The sequence below is a fragment of the Tachyglossus aculeatus genome, chromosome 27, assembly GCF_015852505.1.
Source record: "Tachyglossus aculeatus isolate mTacAcu1 chromosome 27, mTacAcu1.pri, whole genome shotgun sequence".
In the NCBI taxonomy this organism is placed as follows: domain Eukaryota; kingdom Metazoa; phylum Chordata; class Mammalia; order Monotremata; family Tachyglossidae; genus Tachyglossus; species Tachyglossus aculeatus.
Window position 1 is genome coordinate 3,444,629 of NC_052092.1, and position 19,548 is coordinate 3,464,176.

The 19,548-nt window shown below is 48.2% G+C and overlaps 1 protein-coding gene across 7 annotated transcripts in view; it reads left to right on the forward strand.

The window, feature by feature from the left end:
- The window catches only part of ERC1 (ELKS/RAB6-interacting/CAST family member 1), a 276,795-nt gene that overhangs the window by 95,130 nt on the left and 162,117 nt on the right, over window positions 1-19,548 (forward strand). For 5 of the 7 annotated variants that reach the window (XM_038767705.1, XM_038767706.1, XM_038767708.1 and 2 more), the window contains one exon: window positions 7,694-7,705. The exons of the other annotated variants lie outside the window; for them this stretch is intronic. In XM_038767705.1, the coding sequence (XP_038623633.1) occupies window positions 7,694-7,705 (12 nt within the window). The remainder of the gene's footprint in view (window positions 1-7,693; window positions 7,706-19,548) is intronic. 7 annotated transcript variants of the gene reach the window in all.

A 19,548-nucleotide genomic window follows, 5' to 3' on the forward strand; every position in this document is an offset into this window, starting at 1 on the left:
TGGGGGTTAAGACTGTGAGCCCCATGTGGGGCTTGGACCGTGTCCATCGTGATTGGCTTGTATCTACCCCAGCGCTTAGAACAGTGCCTGGCGCATACTGAGATAATAAATACCATAAAAAAAAATAGAATACCACTGGAGAGAAGGTTTGGGTTGTAGCCCCAGTTCTGCTGGAGCGAATCACCTAACCCCTTTGGGTCTCCATTTTCTCAACTGTAAAACTCAGCTGTGTGAAGATAATAGGAGGTCATTAATGTGGAAGCCCTTGGGAGTAATAAAAGAAAAGGCCCGACAAATTCCAGATGCTATCATTATTATCACTATCGTCATACATATGAACATATGTGAACATGTACACACACACACACATATGAACTTGGGTTTATTGGACCCTTCAACTGTCTCACCTCTGACAGAAAACAATACCAGTGAGACCCGATCCAGTGGCTTGAGAGATTGGCAGACTGCCCGCCCGCCCCCCCCCCCAACAATTTATTGGCAACCAATGTGGAATGGGGTGAAACCCCCAGCCCAGGATGTCTCCAGGGGAACTGATCCCAGGAGTCATTCCATCCCACAGTCCCAACTTTACGAGTTTTGGAACCTCCCCCGGCCCAGGCGGCTGACCTCTGGCCTCTCCCTTTTCTCTGGTTTTCCACAGAAAATCCACACGTTTGCTTTTCCTAGAAGGTTTTTTATTATCTAGGCCTCACACCCCATAGGAGCCCGGTTTCCAAAAGGAGATAGTGAAAACAGAAGGAAACCGTGCCTCTTCAAATTTTCCACGCCAGGCCACTCAGACCATATCAAGCTCTTGCCTTGGAATGGAATCTTCCGACCCCCAAACCTCGATTTCCCCTCGGTCTGGGTTACTGCCATCGGGAGTCTCACGTTTACAAAGCTCTTTTCTCTCCACCTGACCGTTTCTCTCTTGCCTCCTTCCAGACTTAATGCCCGCCAGCTGAGGGACAATAAATTTCCCTCCCTGGAGCTTCTGACTTGGAGGGTTGTGGCCGCCTGTGCTTCTGATAAGACCAAAGGCTGCGTTTGCAACCCAGCTGTTACCATTATTATTCTTAGTACGATAGCTAGTATGTGCTTAAAAATTATCACCGTCATAATAATAATTATGGTACTCGTTAAGCGCTTACTATGTGCCAAGCATTGTTCTAAACAGTGAGATCCCTCCGGTCCCAGGCACCGCTTTTGTCCCGGAAACCGGCTAACCTAGAGCAAGGGTTGCAAGGGATGGCCCCGGCTGAGCTGAGAGATGCCACGATGGGGTGGTGAGGCCTGACCCCTTCCCGGGAGAGAAAACGGGCGGGAAGACGGTCCATTTCCGCCGCCCGATCCGTCACGGAGGTGCATGCCTGTGTCTGCCGCGTCTCGTCTAACCACCCGAGTGTCGCGTCACTGTTCCATCTCCCGCGGGCGGATGCTTGTCTCTCCCTGAGTGGATGCATTTACCTTACCGTTTCTTTCCCTCTGTCTCTGTGGGGTTTTGGCCCCGGGGTGTCCGGGTTTACCCGTCCTCCCGACCCTGGCCGTGCTGCTGTTTCTCAGAAAGCCCGCCTCCCGCAAATCCCACCTTCCTCGCCAAGTGTCTCTCCCCGCCCCGCCAGGGGGATTTATGTGGGACTTCTGGGGAAAGTGAGTGTTCTTTCCGGCTTCCGTTTCCGAACCTCTGCCGCTGCCATTGCTATCCCCGGGCCTGCGTGGTTCTGCTTCATTAGAATCAAAGAGCAAGTTTATTTTTCAGTTTGTTGTTTTGTTTTTTCAATGGTATTTGGTAAGCGCTTACTGTGTACCAAGCACTGGACTAAGCACTGGGGCGGATACAAGCTAATCAGGTTGGACACAGTCCCTGTCCCGTGTGGGGCTCACAGTCTTAATCCTCATTTCACGGATGAGTGAGTCAGTCAGGTGTATTTATTGAGCACTTACTGTGTGCAGAGCACTGTATTAAGTGCTTGGGTAGCGGATACATTCCCTGCTCATAATGAGTTTACAGTCTAGAGGGGGAGGTAGATGATGAGGTAACTGAGGCCCAGAGATGTGAAGTGAGTCTCTCACAGTCACACAACAGACAAGGGGCAGACCCAGGATCCGGACCCAGTCCTGATTCCCAGCCCCTGGCTCTCTCCACTAGGCCAAGCTTATCCTAATTTCTTTGTTTTGGGTGGGTTGGTTTTTTTTTGGTCTCCTCCTCCATCTGCTTTAACTTATGTACATACATGCCTTCCTACCCACATTCTCCTGTTAGGTAGGTGGAACTAACTCCATTCATTCATTCAATTCAGTTGTATTTGTTGAATGCTTACTATGTGCAGAGAAGTGTACTAAACGCCTGGGAAAGTACAGTACAACAATAAACAGACACATTTCCCACCCAAAATGAGCGTACAGCCTAAAGGGGGAGACAGACATTAATATAAATAAATAAATTACAGATATGACTCCTCTACTCAATCTCAGCCAGGTGGTATTCTCTGACTCCCATTCACCGGGCCCAAGTAGCAAGGATAGGGATGGTTCACAGTGTCACAGTGACACTCTTTTGAGAACGTGTTTTGTTTCTTCCCTTCCTTCTTCCCCCCACTTCCCCTCATCATCATCAACGGTTCTTATTGGGTGTGTACTGTATTAAGCGCTTGGGAGAGAACAATACAACAGAATTGGCAGATACGTTCCCTGCTCACAACAAGCTCACAGTCCACTTTATTTTTAGCTTATATTATAATATAATCTATTTATATTAATGTCTTTACCCCCCCTTGACTGTGAACTTGTTCGCATTAGTTGTCCATACCCAAGAATCCTCTCCCTTTTAAACTGCAGCCCGGGTTTGGGGGAGTCTCTTGGGAAAAAAGTCATCTCAGTCGATCAGTCAGTGGTGTTTGCTGAGCACTTAACTGTGGGCAGAGCACTGTTGTATTGGAATATTCCAACTGGAAAGTCCAGTATTCTTTCATTCATTCATTCAGTTGTATTTATTGAGCGCTTACCGTGTGCAGAGCACTGTACTAAGTGCTTGGGAAGTACAAGTTGGCAACATATAGAGACGGTCCCTACCCAACGACGGGCTCACAGTCTAGAAGGGGGAGACAAACAACAAAACAAAATGTGGTCAGGTGTCAGGTCATCAGAATAAATAGAAGTAAAGCTAGATGCACATCCTTGACAAAATAAATAGAATAGTAAATATGTACAAGTACAACAGAATAAGCGGACTCGACCCCTACCCATTATGAGCATACAGTCTAGAGTGGCCCTCTTGGAAGAGTCACCCTCCTAAATTGTTTATTAGATTGGATTAAAAGGAAAAGCACTTTCCACATTTGCAGTTGGGGGAGTTTGAGTGTGTGTGTGTGTGTGTGATTTTTGGGGGGGAGGGCAGATAGAGAGAAAGTGCATCACACACGCAGCTACCCTCTCACATGACAAGGGAGAGTCCCACAGAGGACAGAGAGAGACAGAGTGAGACCCCATTACCCTGCCAGATTATTAACCTGCCGAAAAACGCGACTCCAGCTGCCTCATTGGCAGTTGTGGAAAACCATTTCTCCCCGCCGCCGGAATCCTGCGGTCATATTGACTTTATCAGTCGGACCCATCAGGTCCTGCCGCAGTACGTTCCCAACCGGCCCATCCCCTTGGTTCAACCGACTTAGGCCCTCCACAGTTCCCCGGAGAAGGACACTGACTCCAACACTCGACAGACAGTGAGCGGAATGTGGGCCAACCCCAGTGTCGTCTCCTGTGCTTTGGAGGGCTACAAGATCAGGGAAACGTGAGGAGTTAACAGAGTAGTTTATGCACAGTCTAGAGAAATCCATATCTTTTATACCCTTTGAATGTCGACTCTTTTTTTGTCCTCTGTGCGAGTGCTCTTTCAGAGGTAAAAATCTAAATTTTGCCCATTTTCCATTAATATTAGGGGAAAAAAAACCTCCTGTGCTAGCAGATCGTAAAATGCAGGTGAATTTTCTGATGTAATGAAGGCGGCTTAGGAGAAAGGAAAATGGCTGGAGAAAGATGGAAGAATGAACTGGTCAGAAAGCAGAGAAGCAGTGTGGTCTAGTGGCTGGAGCCCAGGCCTGGAAGTCGGGGGGGACCTGGGTTCTAATCCCAGCTCCTCCTCTTGTTGGCTGTGTAGCCTTGGGCCAGTCACTTCCCTTCTCTGGGCCTCAGTTCCCTCATCCGTAAAATGGGGGAGAAGCCTGCAAACTCTATGTGGGATGTGACCTTTGTCCAACCTGATTAGCTTGTATCTCCTCCCAGCGCTTAGGACAGCACCCGGCACCTAGTAAGCGCTTAACAAATACCATAAAAACGAAAAGCAAAACAGCCGCCTTTCCGAGTCAGAGTGGGCCCTCTCGTCATGGGGTCGAGGGACACTTCAGGGCTGCTGGATCTCAGAGGGATAGCCGGAAGGCTGTGTTCTTCCCGGCGGAAAAATTGCCCCCGGTGGGGAGGGGAGCGGAGGAGACCCGAAGACTTGAGTGCTGTGAAGCGGGAAATGTCTTGTTCTTTAGCTGATCTGGCTGGGTTGGGCCCTGCTTTCCGTGCGGCAGAGGGGCTTTTGGCACCCAGAAACGTCTTCCGTCAATTTCACTGATGCCCAAGGCAGAGGCCGTGCCTTTAGGGGAAAAGTTTGGGGTCTTGGGAATGTCAAACCTGTAATCGGTGAGTCAAGGTCTGGGGTGGAAATAGGGGGAGCTCACAGGTGTCGACTGAGAGCATTGGAATCGATCAGTAGTATTTATCGAACGGATATTTTATCCTCATTTTACAGACGAGGAACCAAAGGTACAGAGAAGTGACTTGCCCAAGGACACCCAGCAGGGGAATTCTTCAGCCGGTGTCCTTGGCCGTCAGACCGCAGTCAATCAATGCTGTTTATTAAATGCTTGCTCTGTGCGGAGCACTGTACTAAGCGCTTGGGAGAGGGCAATACAACAGAATCAGCAGACACGTTCCCTGCCCGTAACGAGCTTACAGTCTAGAGAAGCAGCGTGGCTCAGTGGAAAAGAGTACAGGCTTTGGAGTCAGAGGTCATGGTTTCAAATCCCGGCTCCGCCAACTGTCAGCTGTGTGACTTTGGGCAAGTCACTTCACTTCTCTGGGCCTCAGTTCCCTCATCTGTAAAATGGGGATGAAGACTGTGGGACAACTTGATCACCTTGTAACCTCCGCAGCGCTTAGAACAGTGCTTTGCACATAGTAAGCGCTTAATAAATGCCATCATTATCATTATTATTATTATTAGAGGCCTCAGCGCTGACAAAGGTTCATCCTCAACTTCTCGTGGCCGGGAGGCCTCCTGCCGAGCCAGAAATTCACTTTCCCCCTCTTCCCACCTCATCTGAAAAATGGACTTGTCCATTCAAAGCTCAGATGCATTAAATTCTTCGGGTCAGGGATTGGCCGGTCTATAAACAGCTTCTGGCTCTCAGTAAGAAGCCCGCTTTATACTTCCCCCCAACCAGGCAGGACCGAGACACACGGAGGCCCTGATTTGCACCACAGTCGGTAGATGTTTGTGGCTTTATTCCCGGTCCGACTGGCATCTCCTGGAACCCATCAACCCACACAGTCCTTACTGTCAGGTGAACTTACCCTTCAAGAAGCACCGATTCACCCCCTCGCTTCCAGCCCCCGCACGGATTCTCTGAAAGGCGACTGTTTTTCAAAGCACGAGCGATTCTGCAGTGTGGCTTAGTGGATAGAGCATGGGGCTGGGGGTCAGGAGAACCTGGGTTCTAGTCCCGACTCCGCCACCTGTCCACTTAGGACGGTGTCTGCTCTGCACACTGCAAGTGCTCAGTCAGTATGCCTGGATGAATGAATGAATGCTTTGGGACCTTGGGCAAGTCACTTAGCTTCTCTGGGCCTCAGTCACCTTATCTTTAAAATGGGGGTGACCACTGTGAGCCCCATGAGGGACATGGACTGCGTCCACCCTGATACACAGTAAGCGCTCAATAAATACGATTGAATGAATGAATGAATTTGCTTGTATCTACCCCAGCGCTTAGAATAGTGCTTGGCACATAGTAAGCGCTTAACGGATACCATAAAAAAAGAAAAGAAAGCATTCGTTGAATATCTAGCTGCCTCACCTATGCGCTTTGGATCTGTCCCCTTTAATCACTTGATATTCAGCCCCCACCCTCAGCTCCACAACACTTATATCATTCATTCATTCATTCAATCATATTAATTGAGCGCTTACTGTGTGCAGAGCACTGTAAGCGCTTGGGAAGTGCAAGTTAATATCCATAATTTAATATCCATAATTTAACATCAGTCTCCCCCTCTAGACTGTAAGACCCTTGTGGGTAGGGAACTTATCTACCAACTTGTAGTCTCCCAAGCATTCAGTCCAGTGCTCTGCACACAGGAAGTGCTCAATTAATACCATGGATTAATTAACTGATGGATGAAAGAGTAGCAATAAACTGTTAGAGAAGCAGCTCGGTCTTGGGGGTCAGAGGACCTACCCTGGCTCTGCCACTTGTCTACTGTGTGACCATGGGCAAGTCACTCAAATTTCCTGTCCCTCAGTGATCTCACCTGTAAAATGAGGATTAAAACTGTGAGCCCCATGAGGGACAAGGGACTGTGTCCAACCCAATTGCTTATATCTACCCCAGGTCTTAATACAGTACCTGGAACATAGTATGCACTTAAAAATACCTTTTTTTTTAAAAAAAAAAAAGCCCCCTTCAAGCTGCTGGTGATTTGGATGTGAGGATCAAAAGCCGGACCTGAAGAGATTTGTTAGTTGCAAACAGGTGCTGGGGCAGGGGGGTGAAATTTGGGGACCACTGAGTTTCATTGTGATGTTTGGTCTCTGCCGCTTATCAGTGAAATTGACTAGGACGGGGGAAGGTGGGCACTTAGTCTTTCCTAAAAAGGCAAAAACGAGCCCCGGTGTTGTTGGCCGATGAATTTAAGCATGGCTTTTTGGATAACTTGGATGGCCAGGGTGGCAGAGTCCATTAAAGTTGAGCTCGTGTGATCATCATTGCTATGAGATGGCCCCTCCCAAGGTGGATCTAAATAGCCGGAAGGAATGCAATTCTATCAACTTGCCCCTCCACCGAAGAAATAATCCCGACAGCCCCATCAGTAGAGGCAGACCCGACCTAAGGGTTTTCTGCATCCAAAAGCGGGTTCTTCATTGGCTGTTTTTTATCCTCTGTCCTGTAGCCTTGGTTGCCCCTTTGGTGAGGGGAGTGGAGAGTTGCGTGATTCCAGGGCCGCTCAGTCCCTTTATACTCCAGCAGCGGGGATCTGTCGAAATCCGGCCAGGATTCCTCAACTCCCAAGTGCCTAATGTGCCCAGGCCCAGCCGGAGGAGAGCATTTAACAGCCTCCTGTCCGCCCAGCTAGTTCTGAAACGGTTCCATTTCCCTGCCCCCAGCGGGAATCAAGGCCAGACCGAGCCCCGGGCAGAGAAACGCACGGGAGGTGGGGACGGTGAAATGAAATCCTCAGGCGCCCTGGGGGTAACCTTGGCATCCGAAGACTCTCGCTTGGATCACCCGGGGGCTGGCTGCCTGTCTCTCTCTGCTTCTGTAATTTCGTGGTGTCGTTTCCGAGCAGGAGTTCCTCCGAACCGTGTCCTTACTAACTCTTTCCGCCTTTCTCTTTCACACCTTCTCCCCGGATGTGCCGCTTGCTTCAGTCTCACCTCCAGGTCAGTATGCTGTTTTCAGATGAGGTTGTAATAATAATAATAATAATAATATGTGTTAAGCACTTACTATGTTCCAGGCACCGGGGTAGATACAAGCAAACCGGGTTGGATACAGCCCCTGTCCCACACGGGGCTCACAGTCTCAATCCCCATTCTACAGATGAGGGAACCAAGGCCCCGAGAAGTGAAGTGACTAGCTCAAGGTCACTCAGCAGACAAGTGGCAGAACCAGGATTAGAACCCGTGACCTTCTTGGTCCCTGGCTGTGGCCGCCCAAACGGGTGGTTCCCAACCGAGGGGGCTGGAGAGGCAGTTGGGTGAAAGGGAAAACTTTAAATCTTGTTTTGGCAGCTTGATCCGGTTCAGTTGGTGACCTGTTCTTCTTATGTTGGCAACACTGGTGTGTGTTTGTGTGTTTGTATATGTGTGCACACATGTGCCCTTGCCAAGCGCCCACTTTTCAGGACACAGCGACTCCTCAGTCAGTAGGCTTGACGCAGATACCACAAGCCAATTTCTCCAGATGTCAAGTGGCGTGGCCTATTGGAAAAAGTCTGGGCCTGGGAGCCAGAGGACCTGAATTCTGCTTTTTTTTTAGTAGCATTTATTAAGCGCTTGCTATGTGCAGAGCACTGTTCTAAGCGCTGGGGAGGTTACAAGGTGATCAGGTTGTCCCACGGGGGACCCACAGTCTTAATCCCCATTTTACAGATGAGGCCCAGAGAAGTGAAGCGACTTGCCCAAAGCCACACAGCTGATAATTGGTGGAGCTGGGATTTGAACCCGTGACCTCTGACTCCAAAGCCTGGCCTCTTTCCACTGAGCCACGCTGCTTGCTGTGTTGATGGTGGGCAAGTCGCTTAACTGCTCTGGGCTACAGTTTCCCCAGTCTGTGCCAGTCTATGCCAGTCTAAGTACTGGGGGAGACACAAGTTAATCACAGTCCCTGACCCACATGAGGCTCATGCTCTTATCCCCATTTTGCAGATGAGGTAACTGAGGCCCAGAGAAGTGAAGTGATTTGTCCAAGGTCACACAGCAAACAAGTGGCAGAGCCGGGCTTAGAACTCTGGGTCTTTCTCACTCCCAGGCCTGTGCTCTGCCCACTAAGCCACACTGTTTCTACTGCCACACTGCTTCTTGGACGCATAGTAAGTGCTTGACAAATACCAGAAAGAAAACCAGAAGGTAGCCCCTGCAACCATCCCAAGAGCCCCGATTTCATCACCTACAGCGGAGTAAGATATAATGAAACACCTTGGTATGGGTGGTTTCATGCAATGACCCTTTCGAATGCTGGCAGAGTCTTTGAAACTGCCAGGGGATTTATTAGTGCCAGATGTGGTAAGATGGTATAAACAGTAGAAGCAGGCTGGCGGGACTTCCATTCATTCAGTCAGTCAGTCGTATTTACTGAGCACCTACTGTGTGCAAAGTACTTTAAGCGGGGGGAGTATAATATAGTAACAAACAGACGCATTCCTGCCCACAGCGAGCTCACAGTCTAGAGGGGGAGACAAGACGTTAATATAAATAGATAAGTAAATAAATTGCAGATATATATATATATATATATACGCTATGGGGATGGGAAGGAGGTTGAACTGAAGGAGCAAGTAAGAGGACTTGGAACTCTGATTACCAGTCTGGGTGGGAGCAACCAGGGAGGAGTGATGTTGAGAGAAGTGTGGAAAGCCTCTAGAAAGCTCCGACGTGTTAAGGGGCCGGCTAGGTTTGCCTTAAAAAATGGAGCGTTGGCCATGTGGAAAAAACATTTAGCTTCAGAAAGACACCGAGAGAGGGTATAGGCACCTCGACAGCAGAGGCGTATGTGGCGAAGAAGCCATTAATTGCAGACAGACTGGGGAGAAATGAAGGTGTGAGAACCCCTTTTCTAGCTCAGGGTTAATTCTAGGTAACACTATCGGCCGCTTCCAGGAGCGTTGGCATTGAGGCGTCATTGGTGTTAATCCCTTTCCGCCTCCCGCAGATGGTTTCTGGACTGCCATTGGAAGGCAATATCATTGCTCTTTTTTGTCTGTTTGTTTCATTGTATTTGGTAAACCAGGCACAGTACTAAGCAGTAGGACTGTGAGCCCACTGTTGAGTAGAGACCGTCTCTATATGTTGCCAACTTGTACTTCCCAAGTGCTTAGTACAGTGCTCTGCACACAGTAAGCGCTCAATAAATACGATTGAATGAATGAATGATATAATAGGGTAGATACAAGTTAATCAAGTTGGACGCAATCCCTGCCCCACACAGGACTCACAGTCTTAATCCCCATTTTCCAGATAAGGAAACTGAGGCCCCGAGTAGCGAAGCCACATACCCGAGGTCACACAGCAGACAAGTGGCAGAGCCAGGATTAGAACACAGGTCCTTCGGACTCCCAGGCCCGTGCGCTCTCCATGAGGCCACACTGCTTCTCCTGTTTTGAATTCTACCCATTATATTTATGGTATCCACACACATTCAGTTACTAGGTGTCAGGCACTATTTTAGGTGCTAGGGTAGCAACAGGTTTGCCAGGTTGGACACAGTCCCTGTCCCAATCAATCAATTGTATTTATTGAGGGCTTACTGTGTGCACAGCACTGTACTAAGCGCTTGGGAAGTACAAGTTGGCAGCATATAGAGACGGTCCCTACCCAACAGTGGGCTCGCAGTCTAAGAATCTAATCTCCTCACTGTACCTCGTTCTCGCCTGTCCCGCCGTCGACCCCCGGCCCACGTCATCCCCCGGGCCTGGAATGCCCTCCCTCTGCCCCTCCGCCAAGCTAGCTCTCTTCCTCCCTTCAAGGCCCTGCTGAGAGCTCAACTCCTCCAGGAGGCCTTCCCAGACTGAGCCCCTTCCTTCCTCTCCCCCTCGTCCCCCTCTCCATCCCCCCATCTTACCTCCTTCCCTTCCCTTCCCTTCCCCACAGCACCTGTATATATGTATATATGGTTGTACATATTTATTACTCTATTTATTTATTTTACTTGTACATTTCTATCCTATTTTATTTTGTTGGTATGTTTGGTTCTGTTCTCTGTCTCCCCCTTTTAGACTGTGAGCCCACTGTTGGGTAGGGACTGTCTCTATGTGTTGCCAATCTGTACTTCCCAAGCGCTTAGTACAGTGCTCTGCACATAGTAAGCGCTCAATAAATACGATTGATTGATTGATTGATAAGAAAGAGAGATTAGGATTTAATTCCCATTTTGCAGTTGAGGGAACTGAGGCCCAGAGAAGTGATGTTACTGGCCCAAGGTCATGCATAGCAGACCAGCTGCAGAGAACCCAGAATCAGAACCCAGGTTCTACCCATTAGACCACACTGCCTCTCGTCCTTGACTCTAAAATGGAGGTAGTGGAGCACACCGCAGTGTACTGTGGGACTTTCCCCTCAGATGAAACTTTCCATCTCTGATGTCTATTACAGGCCATTGATGGTGGGGAAGGAGGGGGTCCATTTTCTGCAGATTGAACCCTCTTTCTCCTCCCCAAAGTGGGCCAGGCCCGACCGGTCTGTGGCTACCACTCAGCCACCGAGCAGCATCATAGCATAATGGATAGAGCCCGGTCCTGGGAGTCAAAAGGACTTGGGTTCCAATCTGGGCTCCGCGGCTTGTCCACCGTGTGATCTTGGGCAAATCACTTCACTTCTCTGGACCTCAGTTACCTGATCTGTAAAATGGGGACTAAGACTGTGACCCCCCACGTGGGACAACCTGATTACCTTGTATAACCACTCCAGTGCTCCGAACAGTGCTTGGCACAAAGGATGTGCTTTACAAAAATACCACAATTATATTGAGACTGTGAGCCCCATGTGGGACAGGGACTGTGTCCAACCCAATTTGCTTGTATCCCCCCGAGTGCTTAGTAATAATAATAACAATGATGGCATCTGTTAAGCACTTACTATGTGCAAAGCACTCTTCTAAGCTCTGGAGAGGATACAAGGTGATCAGGTTGTCCCATGTGAGGCTTAGAGTCTTAAAATCCCCATTTTACAGATGAGGTAACTGAGGCACAGAGAAGTGAAGTGACTTGCAAGTGCCTGGCACATAGTAAGTGCTTAACAAATAATAATAAAATAATAATAATAATGGCATTTATTAAGCGCTTACTATGTGCAAAGCACTGTTCTAAGAGCTGGAGAGGTAACAAGGTCATCAGGTTGTCCCACGGGGGCCTCACAGTCGTAATCCCCATTTTACAGATGAGGTAACTGAGGCACAGAGCAGTTAAATGACTTGCCCAAAGTCACGCAGTTGACAGTTGGCGGAGCTGGGATTTGAACCCATGACCTCCAACTCCAAAGCGCAGGCTCTTTCCACTGAGCCACGCTGCTTCCATAATCCATTCATTCAATCGTATTTATTGAGCGCTTACTGTGTGCAGAGCACTGTACTAAGCACTTGGGAGGTACAAATCGGCAATATACAGAGACGGTCCCTACCCAACAATGGGCTCACAGCCATAAGTATTATCTACCCCAGTGTTTAGAACAGTGCTTAGCACATAGTAAGTGCTTAACAAGTACCATAAATTCAGTAAATTCAAACTCATGTGTGGCGAAAGCCCCAGGACCTTTGGCAGAAACTGGCGGAGGTGGGGAGGGCGTCACACTAGGGCGTCATGGGAAGATGTCCCAGAGGTGACAGCGTGAGTGTCATGAAAACACCCAGTCGCGTCTCTCCCTGGTTTCACATCAATGGGGGCTTCAGTGTGGCTTCCTCACTGCACTCTCGGTCCCGAGCTCTTGAGTAAACAGGAGCGTCTGGAAAAGCTCCCCAGGTTTACTCCTCAACCATGGAAGTCCTTGGCACACACACGCCGCTCCGAGCCCAAAGTTATGTTAATTATAATATTGTTGGCTCCTTCATTTTCGAAGCATTTACCCTGGCAGGAGACGGCCCTGAAGTCGACTTACTCCTAAATAACTTTGTTTTCCAAGAAACACAAAATAAAACGGGGCTTGTCTTTCCAGTGGGAAAGGTCACCTGGGCCGCGAGATGTTAACAACCTGAGCTTCTCCGATCGGGCGGCGGAAGGTGAACCGATTCTGTCTATGGGACTGTTTCTCTTTTCCTCTTTACCAAGGATTTTGCCAAAATGCAGTCTAGAAAGGTCACCAACTAGTGTGTCCAAGTGAAACCCCGCCATCACGAGGGACTTTAATCGATTCAATCATTGGTATTTCAATCAATGGTATTTATGGAGCACTTAGTGGATGTAGAACATTGTAGAGTTTGGGAGAGGGCAATTAGCAGTTTTGGTTTAGATTCAGGCGTTAACATGTCTTGCTCTGAATCCTAAGCTCCTTGAGGGAAGGAATCATGTTGACCGACCCTATCGAGAAACAGCGTGTCTTAGCGGCCTGGAAGTCAGAAGGACTTGGGTTCTAATCCCGCTCTGCCGCTTGTCTGCTGTGTCACATCACTTCTCTGTGCCTCAGTTCCCTCATCTGTAAAACGGGGATTAAGATTGAGCTCCACGTGGAACAGGGACTGTGTCCGACCTGATTAGCTTGTATTCACCCCAGCACTTAGTGCGGTGCCTGGCACATTGTAAGCACTTAACAGATACCACAATTGCTGTTATTATCAGCTTGTCTGCTCCCGAGCACTTAGTACAGTGCTCTGTTGCAGTTGGACTCCTGGCCAGACACCCCAACACCAGGAATCAAAGAGATGCTTGCTCAGCAACCACCAGGTACAAGGGGGTCTGGGAATTTTTTTTTTAATGGTATTTGTTAAGCTCTTCCTATGTGGCAGGCATTGTACTAAACACCGATAACAACTGTGATATTTGTTAAGCTCTTACTATGAGCCAAGCATCGTAGTATGCACTGGGGTTTGAGGCTCCCAGATTAAGTGGGAGGGAGGACTGGTATTAAATTCCCATTTTATAGATGAGGGACCAAGGTCACATAGCGGGGGGAAGTGGAGGAGCTGGGATTAGAACCCAGGTCCTCGGACTCTCAGGCCCTGGCTCTTTCCACTAGGCCATGCTGCTCGGTAGGTGAGATCCGCTGAGATGGCCAGCCCAGAGAGACTGCACATCGGCTTATTTATAGACGACTTCAGGGCTTCCCTAGTCAGAGGCGGGAAACACTGCCTGTCCCTCCCGCCTCCGTTCCTGCTGAGAAAATGTGCAGAACATTTTGGGAACAAACTTAATGTTGACCCAGGGACAGTAGTAAAAGCCCCAAGTGTCCATTTTTGCTGATGCGTGGAAGCCTGTTACATTCTGTTCCCGGAGAACCAGAGCAGGACTGGATAATCGACTCCAGGGATCCCTCGCCAGCCCCTCCAGGGACAGGCACTGTTCCGGCAAATCGGCTCTCTCCAGTAATCAGTCAATATTAAGCGGGATTAAGCACTTATGAGGGGTTGTGCGTTGTACTAAGCACTGGGCAAGATACAATAGAATCAGGTCAGAGACGGTCTCTGTCCCTCTTGGGGCTCACTGTCTGAGCAGGAAGAAGAACAGGTATTGAACTCTCATTTCAGAGACGAGGAAACTGAAGCACTGAGAAGCAAAGTGACTTGCCCAGTATTAATAATTATAAGATAGATTGTCTCTTTTGTATTACAAAAAGGGGGTTTAGTCCCTGTTCTCCCTCGTATTTAGACTGTGAGTATCGTATCTACCGATTTTTTTTAGGTTCTCTCCCAGGCTCCTAGACCTGTGCTCTGTACACAGTATGTGCTCAGTAATTATGATTGATTGGTCGATTGACGTGGGACAGGAATTGTGTCCAACCTGATTAACTTCTATCTTACCTCAGCGCTTAGAACAGTGCTTGGCACCTGCCAAGTGCAAACTAAATGCCATAATCATTATCATTATTTTTATCGTACTTAATTCAGTGTGGGCCCCCTGAACAACTTAAGGATTTGAAGCTAGTAGACACAAAGTTCAGGGCCCAGCTGAACAGAGATAAGGAATACAATCGTCTTGTTTTGGTTTTTTTTTTCCCCAAAAGGTATCTGTTACATGCTTATTATGTGCCAGGCCCTCTATTGAGCTCTGGGGTAGATACAAGCCAATCAGGTTGGACAATCTGTCCAACGTGGGGCTCACAGCCTTAAACCCCATTTTACAGGTGAGAGACTGAGGCACAGATAGGTGAAGTGATTTGCCCCAGTTCGCACAGCAGACAAGTGGTAGAGCTGGGTTTAGCGATCAGGTCCTTCTGATCCCCTTACTCTAACCGAGGCCATGCTGTTTTTTGTAAAATGGGCTCCCATACCAATTCTTCCTTCCTCCTTAAGATCAAGAGCCCTACGTGGGCTGGGGGAGGCTCCTAAATATTAGCAGAATTCTGACAATATTTTTTTTTCCACAGTGGTATTCGTAAAAGCACTTACTATGTTCCAGGCACTGTACTAAGTGCTGGGGTAGATACAAGTTAATCGGGTTAGATCAAGTCCATGTCCCGCTTGGAGCTCAATGTCTGAATCCCCAACAGTAAACGCTCAATAAATACGACTGAATGAATGAATGAATGAATGAATTTTACAGATGAAGGAACTGAGATCCAAAGAAACGAAGTGACTGTCCCAAGTCGCACAGCAGAGAAGTGGGAGAGCTGGTTTAGAACCCAAGTCCCTGAGTAGGAGGCCCAGGCTCTTTCAGCTGGGCTTTGCTGCATCTGTGCTGCTCACATAGAGAAGCTGGCAGAAAAAGTTGTTTTCATATGCAGAGGTGTGGCATGGGACAACATTATACAGCACAACCCATCTTCCTGTTTGCATACAGAAATAGATTTTCCCAAATAACATCCTGAGAATTAGTACCTGTCTTCTAACTCTGGCCACACCGCTTGTCTGCTCTGTGACCTTGGGCAAGTCATCTTATTTCTCTGGACTGTAAGCTCGTTATGGGCAGAAAATGTCTGCTAATTCTGTTGTACTCTCCCAAACACTTAGTTCAGTGCTCTGTACCACCAACTGATTGATTGTCTGTACCTAAGTTTCCCCTAAAATAGGGATTAAATCTTCCTCCCTCTAATTTAGACTGTGATTGTTATCATCCCCATGTGAGACTGGGAGAGTGTCCAATCTGATTATCCTGTATCTACCCCGATGCTTAGAACAGTGCTTGACACATAGCAAGCACTTAACAAGTATTGTAAGGAAGTATCATCGAGTTAGTGATGCTTCAGCCATAAAGGATGGGAGGGTTTCTCGTTAACCTCCAGGAGAAGGAGGTCATTCCTCAAGGATGCCCTGGGCCGTCGCCTTGTCTGTGGAGAATGTTCCGGATGCCCTGTTGGTCTGGGCCATTATGGGGGGGTTTTCTCCGTCGCAGTAGAGCCGGTGAGAGCCATAGCATCACGATGTCCCCCAGAGCAGCGTGTTCTGGCTCAACTTCCATGCTGGATTTAGTTCCAGCTGGAGGAGCACCCAAAATGGCCCCAGCAAGCACAGTGGTGGCCTTTTTCATTTTTTTAATTTTTTAGTGGTAGTTTTTAAGCTCTTACTGTGTGCTAAGCACTGGGAGAGATTCAGGCTAATCAGGTTGGAATGTGGGGCTCACAGTCTTAATCCCCATTTTATAGATGAGGGGACTAAAGCCTAGGAAAGTGAAGTGACTTCTTTCTTCTTTATATGTTAAGTGTTTTCTTTGTTCCAGGCACTTTTCTAAGCGCTGGGGTCTAAACAAGCTAATCAGGTTATCCACGTACCACACCGGGCTCATATCTTCATGCCCATTTTACCAATGAGGTAACTGAGGCCCAGAGAAGCGAAGGGACTTACCCAAGGTCACAAAGCAGACAAGTGGTGGAGCTGGGATTAGCCCAGGCCTGGGCTCTCTCCACACTGCTGCTCAACAGCCCTTGGCCATAAAATCAAGTGGCACCGAAGCTCCCTCATTTTAGAGGATCTGGTTCCAGGGCCCCATGGAGAACCTGGGCTTTGCACCTTGATTTCCCTTTTTTTTCCCTTTGCTTCAACTTTCAGGCACAGATAATTAGCTTTGCTAGAGCCCTAATTGAGCGACCATAACCGGGAGGGCCGTTCACTGGCCGATAATGATCCGTGGAGGAGGTGACAGACCGAGGAGTAGGAGAGACGCTTGCCCCGAGTTAGTCATTAGTTGCTAGGAAGTACCCGGAGGTTTTGCCCGTTCCAATCCATGAAAATCTAAAGGAAAAAACAAAGTGTGATTTTTATGGGCGTCGAAAACATTCAAAACCAGATTCCCCTTGGCAACCCTCCAGGATGGGAACCTCCAACCTTCTCTTGCACTGGTGTATTTCTAGTTGAGCATATCTCATTCATTCAGTCATATTCATTGAGCGCTTACTGTGTGCAAAGCACTGTATATCTCAATTTCTGTGGTCAGCAGCACCCCAGAGTCATCAGTAATTTTTTCTTTCTTTAGTCCTATCTGTTAAGTGCTTACTGTGTTCCAGGCACCGTACTAAGAGCTGGGGTAGATACAGGTGATCAGATTGGACAGTCCCTTTCCCACATGGGGCTCACAGCCTCAATCCCCATTTTACCGGTGAGCCCCAGAGAAGTGAAGTGACTTGCCCAAGACCACACAGCAGACAAGTGGCAGGGCCGGGATGAGGACCCAGGTCCTTCTGATTCCCAGGCCCGGGCTCTATCCACTAAGCCACCTGTTTTTCCCCCTACCTGTGTGCCCTGTTTGGGACAGGGACCGTGTCCGACCTGATTATTTCATCTCTACACAGCTTGGGAGGGTCCAGTATAACAGAGTTGGTGGACACATTCCCTGTCCACAAGGACAATACAGTCTAGAGGGACCTTACAGTCTACAATCAAATAAACCAATGGTACTTATTGAGGGCTTACTGTGTGTAGAGCACTGTACGAAGCGCCTGCGAGAAACCAGTGTATCAGAATTGGTAGATGCATTCCCTGCCCATAAGGAGTTTACAGTCTACTATCAATCCATCAGTGGTATTTATTGAGCACTTACTGTGCTAAGTAAGCACTGGACTAAGCACTTGGGAAAGTCTAAGACATGTATATCATTTGCCCGAGAACCAGAATTTTGCTCTCAGTCCCACCCCTTCCTGCCCTCTCATGGCTAGATCGTGGGCCTGAGTCAGAAAATCATGGGTTCTAATCCCGTTTCTGCCACTCGTCTGCATGTGACCTTGGGCAAGTCGCTTTACTTCTCTGTGCCTCCGTTATCTGATCTGTAAAATGGGGGTTGAGACTGTGAGCCCTACATGGGACAGGGACTGAGTCCAACCCTATTTGCTTATATCCACCCAGCCCTTAGTACAGCGCTTGGCACATAGCACTTAACAAATTCCATCATCATTATTATTATTGTTCTCTGGAAAAAGCCTGGTCTTTTCTTTATAGTAAGCGCTTAACAAATACCAATATTATTATTATTATTATTCTGTGATAGTTAATAAGAAACAGTTGTGATTTTTGTTAAGCGCTTACTAGGTGCCAAGCACTGGGCTAGATACCAGACAATTAGGTTGTATGCAGGCTCTGTCTCCCATAGGCCTCACAGTCCAAATGGTGAGTAGAATAGATTGTGAATTCCCATTTTACAGATGAGAAAACTGAGGCACGGGGAACTTAACGAACTGGTCCCCCAAGATCACACTGAAAGAAAATGCCCGAGCTGGTTTAAGAACCCAGATCTCCTGACCCCCAGGGGGTCGGTTTGAAGCCTCATTTCCCAGAGCGCTTGGGGAAGCACAGTAGAGTTAACAGCTGCGATCCCTGCCCACAAGGAGTTTACAGATTAGAGAGGAAGACAGGCATTAAAATAGATTTCAGATGGGTATGTACCGAAGTGCTGAGGGGCTGGGGGAAGGAAGAAGATCAGAGTGCCGAGGTGTCAAAATGGGCTGCATACACTTCAGGGCCCATAAAAGCCCGTCTTTAGAGTTTGAGTGTTCAAGTCGAGGTGCGAGAATTATGCCGGGAGCCAAAGTGTATACGAAGCAGCTTGGAGAGTGCCCTGAAGGAGGAGTCAAAAGTTTCCTTTTGACTCCTTTTGACACAAAAGCTTCCTTTTGACACAAAAGTTTCCTTTTGACACAAAAGCTGTGTCATCTGTGGCCTTGGATCTGTCCCCTTTAAGCTCTTGATATAATAATGGTGTTTGTTAAGGGCTCACTATATGCCAGGCATTTTTCTGAGTGCTGGGGGAAATACAAGATAATGAGGTTAGATACAGTCCCTGTCCCACACTGGGCAGTCTTATAAGTCTGGAACTTATCGTTCCAGGTACTGAAGCAGCTGAGAGTAATCAATCAATCAGTCAATTGATTTAGACTGTGAGCCCACTGATGGGTAGGGACTGTCTCTATATGTTGCCAACTTGTACTTCCCAAGCGCTTAGTACAGTGCTCTGCACACAGTAAGCGCTCAATAAATACGATTGATTGATTGATTATTCCCCATTTTATCAATGAGGGAACTGAGGCACAGAGGAATTAAGAGACTTGCCCAAGGTCACTCAGCAGACACATGGCGAAGCTGGGATTAGAACCCAGGTCCTTCTGATTCCCAGGCCTGTGCTGTAGCCAGGCTACGACCCACCTCAGCCCCACGGCACCGGCTTTCATTTCCATAATCTATTATGAGGTTGTCTCCCCCTTCAGACTTTCAGCTTCTTGTGGGCAAGGGCCACATCTAACTCAGTTGTATTTTCCCAAGAGCTTAGTACAGTACTGTAGTCAGTCCATCGTATTTATTGAGCACTTACTGCATGCTGATAACTGTACTAAGCGCTTGGGAGAGAACAACAAAACAACATAACCAGAGACATTCCCTGCCCACAGTGAGCTTAGTCTAGATGATTTTGGCCCCTCCCTTCGAAGCCTCCCTATTAATT